Consider the following 10,252-nt stretch of genomic DNA (forward strand, 5'->3'; position numbering starts at 1 on the left):
AGCAAATGTTGCCAAAAACTGTAGAACAGAACGGTAAAGGCAGTCTCCTATGTTTACCATCATTACTGACTCACTCATGAAATTACAAAATGACTAGCGGTGTCAAATTCTTGCATCTATCTCAAATCGCAGCAACAAAATGCAGCGACAGATATTTCACCTCCATACTTCGTGCGCCGTGCTTAAAAGAAAACAAGTGAAACTTCAATAATTTGTTTATGCAAACAGTCATATTGCGAAATATTGCGACTTGCGACAGTGAACTTGTTACGTGTACTTTATATTACAAAAACATACATAGATAGTATGTAGCATGACGATGTATTAATAAAATTGGATACAGATCATTCAGTATTTGCCTGCAGTATGCCTCACCTACGTAAATCTGCCTTCAAAATATGACCCTAATCGTCAGCGGTACCAGCAGCCAGACAACTCCTACGTGTCGTAATTGCCAACGGTAAATAGCTCGATAAATAGGGTTATACAAGTTGACAAATATAACTGTTTTTTTTTTTTAACATTGATTTATTTATATTTTTTGCCACCCATATTGTTGCTGTGCCAATTTAGCCTCTATCTATAATCACTTCAGGTAGGTAGCAAGTCCAATATCACAAAATTTGTTCATCATTAACGTGAAATTTGGTTATAACAAAACTGCTTGACTTTGAGAGTCACAAATCGCAATTGACAAGCTTTAACGGTGTACGAAAAATCTCTGGCCTGCTTATCAACTTTCTGACATTTTTTTTCTCTTTTGTAATGAATCATTCCAGTAGACACAATGCTCAATTTGGAAAATGTTGCCGGCCCATCAAGTGCCTCGTCAAACATGTTGACAAACAATTACGAGATAATGGACACTGCAGAGGCAGAGGACAACATTTTGCGCCAGGACAGTGTGGTAGACCTTGTGTCGAGCAGCACAGATGCTACAGTAATTTTAAGCACGATAGAAGAAAATAATTCTGCAATTGAAGATAATTCCTTGAATCGTGATATATTAACTGGAAGTCAAACCGGCGAAAGCAGCGGCTTGTCTTCCGAGATTCGATTAAGTGGAACAATTGCGCCGAGTAGTCAGGATTCCTCGAACAATGACAATAATACGGAAGAAATTAGGGAGCCTAATAGCAACCCTGAATCTAGAAATGATGCTGAAAAGGTTCATCAAGTACCTGAATTGAATTCTAGCAGTAATAAAGATAACAGCTGTATTTATAATGCAATGAAATTCAAATCATGGATTAAGAATGAGGAAATAGCTGGCTCCAATTTTTGTAAAGCGTCCGGCTCAAACTGGCGCAAAGAAAATCCTGCGTTCCATGTTCCTGTGCCTGGTACACTTGTGGATTCCAACTCCGTTAAACGAGCTGGTCCCTATTTGCTCGGACCTCCAATTGGCACTTCACCTGTGAAAAGCATCGTCCAATGCCTCGCACGTAAAGCGGGATCTGATAAGTTTTATACGATTAAAATTCTTACTTTGAAAGATGAGGATGAATATGAAACACAAGATGATCGACAAGGAAAGATGTTACTGCATGCTGAATATTCTTTGCTAAGTCTCCTCTACAGCCAAGACGGCGTTGTGCATCACCATGGATTTTTTAAAGTACTTATTTGCTTTTCAAATGGCACACATGTAACTTTCATACTCAATAATGTTGTTTTACTCTACAGGATTGCGCCTTAGAAGAAAAGAGCATGCCGTCTGGCACCGTGTATACAGGAAAAATAAAACGTCGCCTGTGTCTTGTATTGGATTGTCTAACTGCTCACGATTTCAATCCAAAAAATGACGAACTGCTCAATTTACAGCACCATGTGATAAGGGAAAAGAAATTATCAGAAAGAGAAACATTGCTAATATTTTCTGACACTGTTAGAATAGTTGCTTGTCTTCACATGAGAAACATTGTACACAGGGATCTGAAACTGGGAAATATAGTTCTGAATCGTAGGACAAGGAAAGTATGTCTCAAAATGTCACAATTCTTTAAATCTCTGTAACATGACATCCAGTGCTCAGCTTTATCAAAATTGGAGGAGTAAACTATCCTGGACATTCAAGATAAATTCAAATCACTGTGTTTTTGATTTTAGTGATAACATCTTGCGTTGAGATAAATCAGAATTGATTCATTCATTCCACTTTTAAATACAAAACTTATTACACAGGTAACTATAACGAATTTTTGCCTGGGAAAGCACTTGAGTAGTGAAGAAGATCTCTTGAAAGATCAACGTGGCTCACCTGCTTACATATCACCTGATGTTTTATGTGGTAAGCCATACCTGGGAAAACCATCTGACATGTGGGCACTTGGTGTGGTGCTCTTCACGATGCTCTATGGACAATTCCCATTTTACGACAGTAACCCGACACAATTGTTCAGCAAAATAAAAGCAGCCAACTACCATATCCCGAAGTATATATGACTTATATAAATTATTTCGTTTCTTTTAAATCAAATACTAAATGATTAATTTCGTTACAGTGACAGTAGAGTCTCCGAGGGGACAGTGTCTCTGATAAGAAATCTGCTAGTGCTCGAACCGAAGAAACGCTTGACTGCGATGAAAGTGCTGGATTCCTTGTCTACCATAATAGCCACATTCAAAGTTCCTAATGTAATGGGAGAAGATCTCCAAGTAGTTCCTGACATAGACGATATGAAAGACAAAAACAGTGAGCAAGCACTGCTGAGTCCTTCACCGTCACCAATAACCAAGGATAACAAAACTGGGAATAAAAAAAAAAGTCAAGATACCAGTAATAAGGAATTGGGTGACTTTTCAAAACAAGTTACCCTTCAGGTAAGATTAAGTGGAGATATAGATATCGAATGTATAGTTCATGTAAGGAACAAAGAAATTGGAAGTTACAACTCACTAATAATAAATCACTATTGAATTCACTACAGGAGCAAATGGAAAAGATGATACGACAACAGCAAAGTCCCTTAGTTCCACAAAGACGGCCTTATGGCCAGATCCCGCTTCATAGAGTGGACTCAGATGCTCGAGAGTTAACTCCCGCTGAATTGTCTAGGTTTAAGCACCTCATTCCAAGAGATAATCAGAGATCGCACGGACAGAGCCCTAACAGAAGAGAAGGTGTTCTTCTTAGATTAAGAGGCAATTCAAGGAGCAGATCTGTCGCCACAAATCAGGTAATATAAAAGCGATTGCAAATTTGATTGACAAGGAAATTTTCATACTTTTTAGTCTGTATCGTCTTATTATTTTATGTAGATTTTAGTGCACCGTGATCAGAACGTATCGACGAGTGGTGCGACTCCTCAAAATAGCGTTTCTGCATTTGCTAACAACCCGTTGAGCACCGACGCATCCCAAAACTCAGCCCGTGCATTGCCGAACACGTCAAGTATGTCAGAAATCGAGAATAGGACAACATCTTCGTCAAATTTGATAGATAATTTGGCTTCAGCTAGAATTCACGGTAATTCCGCCTCCAGCCGGACAGGGAGTAGCTCTAATCTCCGCCGTTTTCATCACCACCCTAGTATCCCACAAAACGATGGAAACAATACTTCCACCAGCCAGTATACGCAGATCAGAAGTAATCCTGGGCCGAGGACAAATCAAAACGGCTCAACGCCATCACAGGTCCGAATTTTTGCACCTTCTCACAGTCAGCACAGGCGTTTGTCTCTCACCGATTCCCAGGAGGGTAGTTTATACTCTCTAGAAACTCAGGACAGACAGCCAAACGCATCAAACACATTACAGCAGGGAAGTGAAATTCATAATTCCAACGCTCAAATTAGGCGTAATAATTACACAGAATCCCTGCTGCAAGTTCCGCTCTCATCGTCGCAGAATGACGCAGGCAGACGTTTTTTCCCATCGAACAGATCCACACCAGAGCTCCTCAGACATAACAGACAAAACCGATTCAGAGATTCTATTGCCGATCAGCTGGCATCTTTCCGAGTCAGGATGCAGCAGAACAGGATCAACAATATCACAAGGGAGTTGGATGTACAGAATAGATTGGCCAATCTGATGTCAGGAATCAGTGATGCCAATTCTAGCAGGACGTTGGACCTTCCTTTACACAGGCCAGCGATTTCTCATCACAGACATTCCCCCTACACTACACGATCAGGAGGCCTTACGTCCGACAGAGACAGGGAAGCGTACAGTGGCAGAAATTCGAGGCGTGGAATCCAAGAGAGAGGGGGCATAACTGATCCAAGTCTAAATGTCCCGAATTTAGATGCCAGCTGGTCTTTGAGCAGAGATGATAATGCAAGTTCTAGTATTCCTACAAGAGGCAGTGTATCTAGCGCTTCAATTCCTCGTGCAGAGCAGAATTCAAGCTTGTCTAATAATTCAGCCATGACAGTGTCGGCACGATCTGCAGGATCATCTTCAAGCTCCTCTGGTTCAGCTTCGAGAAACATTTCGGCCCTCCCCAGGGACTCTGCACTGATTAGCAACCAGGAAGAAAGTCAGGATTCTATTTTGATTCACAGGGGTATTAGATTTCAATTGTCACCAAGGTCTCAGAGAAGTTTGAGTGCCTTTCTGCGGAGCAAATTAGATGAACATGCTCGTGGCACTAGGAGATAGTATTCTTTCTTGTGGAAAGAAACGATATTTCCACTTTTCATTCAAATGTCAAATATCGCGATAAGAATTAATACAATAAATAAATAAACTTACCGAAAGTTAACTGACTTTTCGAAAGAATATTACAGGATATTTTCGTTCTTTCACAGAAAATCAATTTTCTTTAGTTGTGTCTAAAGAAATTATGAAGATTATTTCATTCTCTACAGACAATGACAGTACTCTATTAATACACGATTAACATTGTATGAATCTCAGTGTCAATCGTGATTAGACACCGTGTATCAACATGCTTGTATATCTAAATTCGCTACTGAGCAAAATTTATATCAGAAAATGTCATTCGATTCATAATATGTATATAGGTAAATATACGTACCTGTATAAATATACATTAATATATTATATAACTGATTAACAAATACGTTTTTGTTGCATTATCGAATCAGGGAATGTGAAATAGTTTGAAATGTTATCAGGCAACCCATAAAACTGGAATACAGACGCGTGCGTAATTCTTAGGTTTTGTTCCTCAAATTTAATTCCCGGATATGCGCATATACTAGCTATGCAATGCGTTCTTTTGCCTTTTTACTCAATATCTGCAGTTTTTACGGTTTAATTATAATGAAAATATTTCTATTGTGGTTTAAAATGGTACAGTATCTGGATATTATAATGAAAAACAATAGTAATAAAATACCACTCGAAAGTTTACATCTTGTCTTTTTTATTATTGCGTAAAATATCCTACTGTTCAAAATAACCATCAGGACATTTTCGAATGGAACCATAAAAAAAACTTCAACTTGTCTTCGTCGAAGTTAGAAGAAAGGAGTAGAAATCTAGTAGTAAATATTAGCTAGGTACAAGTTTTTCAAGTTTCGACCTTCCATTCTAAAAAGCAACATAAAAATAACGGACAATTTGTTATACTCTTCTCAACATGCCCTAGGAGGACCATACCCACGATATCCTTGAAAAAAATTAGACAAGAAGAAATTCTGATCAAATCAATTAACCAATTCACTAGATCAAACATATCCGACTGACTTTCCTGGTACTCCATATTACTTGTGAATATAAAGAACCTAAAATATTTCACAATTTTATTTGCATAACTTCAGAGTTACATCTTAATTATTTATGTATAATAGTAATCATGACGGTAATAATAAATGTTTACCTGAATGTCAAATCAATTGAAGTAAACTATATTTCAATGGGTAATATTTTCTTATAACTCTAGTCTCTGTGAATACAAATAATAATAATAATAATAATAGTGTTAAGATCACTCAATATTATATTATAATTTTCAATTGTGTAAATATACGCGTGGAACTGATTAATAATATATACATGTACGAACGTGAATTATTAATTATATATTTATTATAATGGCGAAAAAAATATATTACGTACGTAATAATGGTAATAATTAATTAATCAACATATTCATTGAAGTTTTTCTTAACACATTATAGACATTGTGGTAAGTATTGGGGTCATGTGGCGGTCAGTGTAAACGATTAGTTCCACCCATTTTTCATATTAACCGATCCAAAATTGACCAATTTTGTATCTTATCTTTCCTCGTTAATGATAATAACAATAGCAGTGATAATAAGTATCATCACTGTACTTGCACCGCCAGTTATTCGAAAATCGTACTATCTTACACTCCGTTTCATTATATTTTAATAAATCTGAAAGTGTACAGGTAGTTCTTGGCCAAACAAAAATGAAAGTGTGTATCTTTATTCCACATCAAACTTTTCTCGGTATTATACCTGAATATATAGCGTCATATGCATCGTACGCCCGTGTAAAACATATAACAAATCGACTAATGTGACAATCATATACGTACATTGACAATTAATTGATTGATGAATAATCAATTCTCCAGCTTTCATTAATCAATTATTGTACCATTGTATCGTTATACGTCGATATAAAGCAACCGATGTACGTGCAATTGCCGTTTTACAATCAATAATTACGTTCTGACGAAAGACTTTTTTCGCGTAGGGTATGGCATGTGATTAAGCAAATATCTTACTTGCGATCTTCATCGTCGCCGTTTTTGTTTGTCACTCAGTTCAGTTTCAAAAAATCCGAATTATTTTATTCCATTTCTTGATATTCATATCTAATGTGTACACCTCATACTCGTATGTTACATACGTGTGTGTGTGTGTGTATATATATGCATATACATATACAAACGATAATTTTTCCACGAATTGTTGATAGTCCAAACTAATTCAAACGCGGTATAAAGCATGTTATAAACGTTCTTAGAAGCAACTTTGAGCTAACGGAACGTCAAGTAATATTTGGCAAAGATAATTCTTGAATTCGTATTCGTTCGTTTTTCTGCACAGTAAAATATTCCGTACTTTCTTGAAAATTCATTACAATCAACCTGTGGTACAAACAACGTAAATTCGAAAAAACTGACACACTGGAACCGATATTTTCTCCTTGAGCGCACACAATATACGTAAGTATACAAAACTGAAAATTTTCAAAATAATAATAAAAAACAAAACCAAGATATAAATGCACGCAAGACAAAAATATAACAAATAAATGAATTTTATAGATTTCTGAAAATAGTGCCACATGCACCACTCCTTACTAAAGACTTAACGAACCTTTGCTTCCTATTATATTCATTTTTTTTAGTTGAGTTGAGTAGAGTTTAGTAAGCCTGGAACAAGTTCCCTCGTGGCTTTGCAAGAGAAATAGACATAATTGACTTTGAAAATTGAAATGAGGGAGTAGTAAGGGTGATAATAGCGTAACTAATCAATCTTTCTATAACTATTTAAAAAAAGAAAAGAATAATAGTAGTAGTGAAAATAGTAATAATAATAATTATTATATTATAGTAACAACAAAAGTTGACCAAATTTTACAATACAATGAAATTCGATTAAATTTCATTAACGCAATATGCCGTACGGTACAACATAAAAAAAATCAAAAAGAATCTCAAGATACGATTATATCCTTATATAAAGGAAAACCGAAACAAATCAATCGCTCGCGGCAGGTCCGTATTTATAGATAAATATTTATTCATTCTCTCATTCATTCCTCGGAACCAATTGTTATCTTTCTGTCTTCCTCTGCTTGCATTTATAATCGGTATTTCACTATCAATTGGAGATACAAAATCTATTCGAGCATTGCTAGAACCTTAGCACTCTTAACTTCAAATAATTTCTTTTCTCTCTTCTTTCTAGAATCTCACGAAATATTGAAAACCACAATTTACACTGAATCCTCTGTAAAAAAAAAAAATTACAAAAAAAAAAATTAAATCTGAATGACACTGGAATACAAGCTCCCGTTATTTTCGACAAATTGTTCGAGTGCTATTACATTCTTATGACTATAGATCTTTGTTCTTTCTTTTCAAATTATACGTCTATTGGACATTTCTATACGGTGTGATATAAATTCTAGTTTCTTGAGAAAAGAAAAAACACAAGAAAAAAAGGCGGACAATACGGCATTCTATATTTTCTGTTTATTTTTTATTACTGTTGTACTACTATACCTATGTATTTAACACAGAGGGATATTTAAATCAAAATTAATACAGTATCGTACACCTTTTTCTTTAGGCTCAATTTTTTCTAGTAATAACAGCTATGAATACGGACCTTTTTGATCAAAAAAATCAGTATACTAAGATATAAACTGTGTTATTCGAGTCGGTTGGAATCACAAAGTAAGTGCGAGCGAGTACGGAGAGTTTCTTTCTTTGCCTTTGCAGGAGTGGTGCGGGCTGTCATTTTTCACATATATGTTCATGTCGTCACACAAATTATTCGTTTTTCTTTTTTAATTTCAATCACATATTAATTTTATAACGAATGACGTACGTAGGTAATAGGGACAGTACCTTGCACTTGTCACTCAGTTTGAGCGCAAGCGCGAGTTATCCATCGCTGCGGTGTACAAGTAGGGTACACTTGAATGCTTGCTTGCTTGCTTGCGCGTGAACACAGGAACCGAGGGTTGTTCAACAGAAATATCCACCTCGTTTTATTTCATATATCAATTCATTCTCGTTATTAATTGTATACCTTCGATCATAACTTCGCATCAAATATGACACACCTAGGTTTTCTTCACATATACTCATCTTTTGCTTTTTGAATCGAAAATATGCTCGTGTAACATCAAGTCAAGTTCATTTATAGGATAATACAAAATATTTTATAATGTACATACAATAGAGATGCAATACGTAGAGTTGAAAAGTTTTGTTTTTGAGAGCCTTCAAATGATTTTTCTGTATATCTATGCAGAGTGTTACTTATAAATGAAAGAAAGACGGTGAGAATAAAAATTGAAATAAAAATTAAATTTGATTCACTGTGATAATTACAAGCTTGAAAGAAGTTACGGAAGATAAACATAATTCTCTGCTATGATGCAAAGTATGCAAGAAGATAGTATATTATTCTTAGGAGCAGTGCAGAAAGTTGGAATGATAACGCCATATTCATTTGCAAACGATTTGTATAAAATGTTTATTATTACTTTTTTTTACCTATTTTTGTTGTTTTTTCTTTTCTTTTTTTGATTACTTATCGATTTCAGTTCATTTCATTTCATTTTTGAATATAATTACTATTACGCTTGAGCAACTGTCAACTGCACAGCATTTATTTCATTTGTATTTACGTAATTATATAGTATATATTTATTATTCATCATTTGTTTCGTCTATATATGAAAATATAAAATTATTTAGTCAATATACGCGTGTATGTATGTACAATTCAATAAATTAATAACGATACATGATTGCAGGCTCGGTACATAAACGAGTAATACAAGGTACCATACGCACGCTGTAAGGTATCCGCGCCCTTCCCCGCTAACATTTCATTGGAAAACAAGTTTTACTTTGACAATTTCTATTTTCTCCTTCCTTTCGTGTGCCATCGCCCCTATGATTTTTCTTTCTCTCTCTCTCTCGTTAAGAAGTGTCGGTAGAAGAAAAGAAACAAAAGACACTGAAGAAAAACTATCGTTTGACTGATAATAATAAAATTACTAGTTATACTTTACGACATTCAATTGTACCCACATATTTTTTTAGTCGGTGAACGCGTTTGATCAAAAATTTCTTTCTTTCGAATTCTATAACCTAAAGTCTGATTGATACTAAAAAAAAGTCATCAATAACTAAAACTTATATCCGTCTCTGCTGATTAAACAAAAACGCGGTGAAAGAAATCGGTTTCATTTTCATTAAAGACAACTAATTCTTACTATTATTATTACTATTGTTACTATTTACTCTCTCTTTAATTTTCTATCATTTTGTTTTTCATATAGGTACTTAGTAGATAGGTCCTGTGTTCACTATCACAGCAGTGTTCAGTTAAGAAGCAGCAGTATACAGATATAGGTCTGTATATCCTACAAGTATGTATGTATATACATATAAGGTATATACATAAAAGTTTAGAGCCTGATGGAATCATTAATTAATTTGTTAATAATATTATTATTATCATTAACTTTGCTTTGTCTAAACGAATAAGTTATCATTCATCATCAAGTTTCATTATTCATTGGGATTTTACCTAATGATTTTAGTAGTAAAAATAAA

At 34.9% G+C, this 10,252-nt stretch overlaps 1 protein-coding gene across 1 annotated transcript; it reads left to right on the top strand.

Annotated features, from left to right (window-relative positions):
• Position 1: 1 nt before the first annotated feature.
• LOC124406657 (serine/threonine-protein kinase KIN2-like) lies at positions 2-5,322 on the top strand. Its single transcript, XM_046882155.1, is given in 8 exon segments — positions 2-422; positions 424-460; positions 780-1,618; positions 1,687-1,977; positions 2,185-2,435; positions 2,505-2,823; positions 2,931-3,179; positions 3,262-5,322. Coding segments are annotated over 8 exon segments (3,354 nt in total). The 5' UTR covers positions 2-398; the 3' UTR covers positions 4,606-5,322.
• The last annotated feature ends 4,930 nt before the right edge of the window (positions 5,323-10,252 follow it).

The sequence above is a fragment of the Diprion similis genome, chromosome 6, assembly GCF_021155765.1.
Source record: "Diprion similis isolate iyDipSimi1 chromosome 6, iyDipSimi1.1, whole genome shotgun sequence".
NCBI classification, from domain to species: Eukaryota; Metazoa; Arthropoda; class Insecta; order Hymenoptera; family Diprionidae; genus Diprion; species Diprion similis.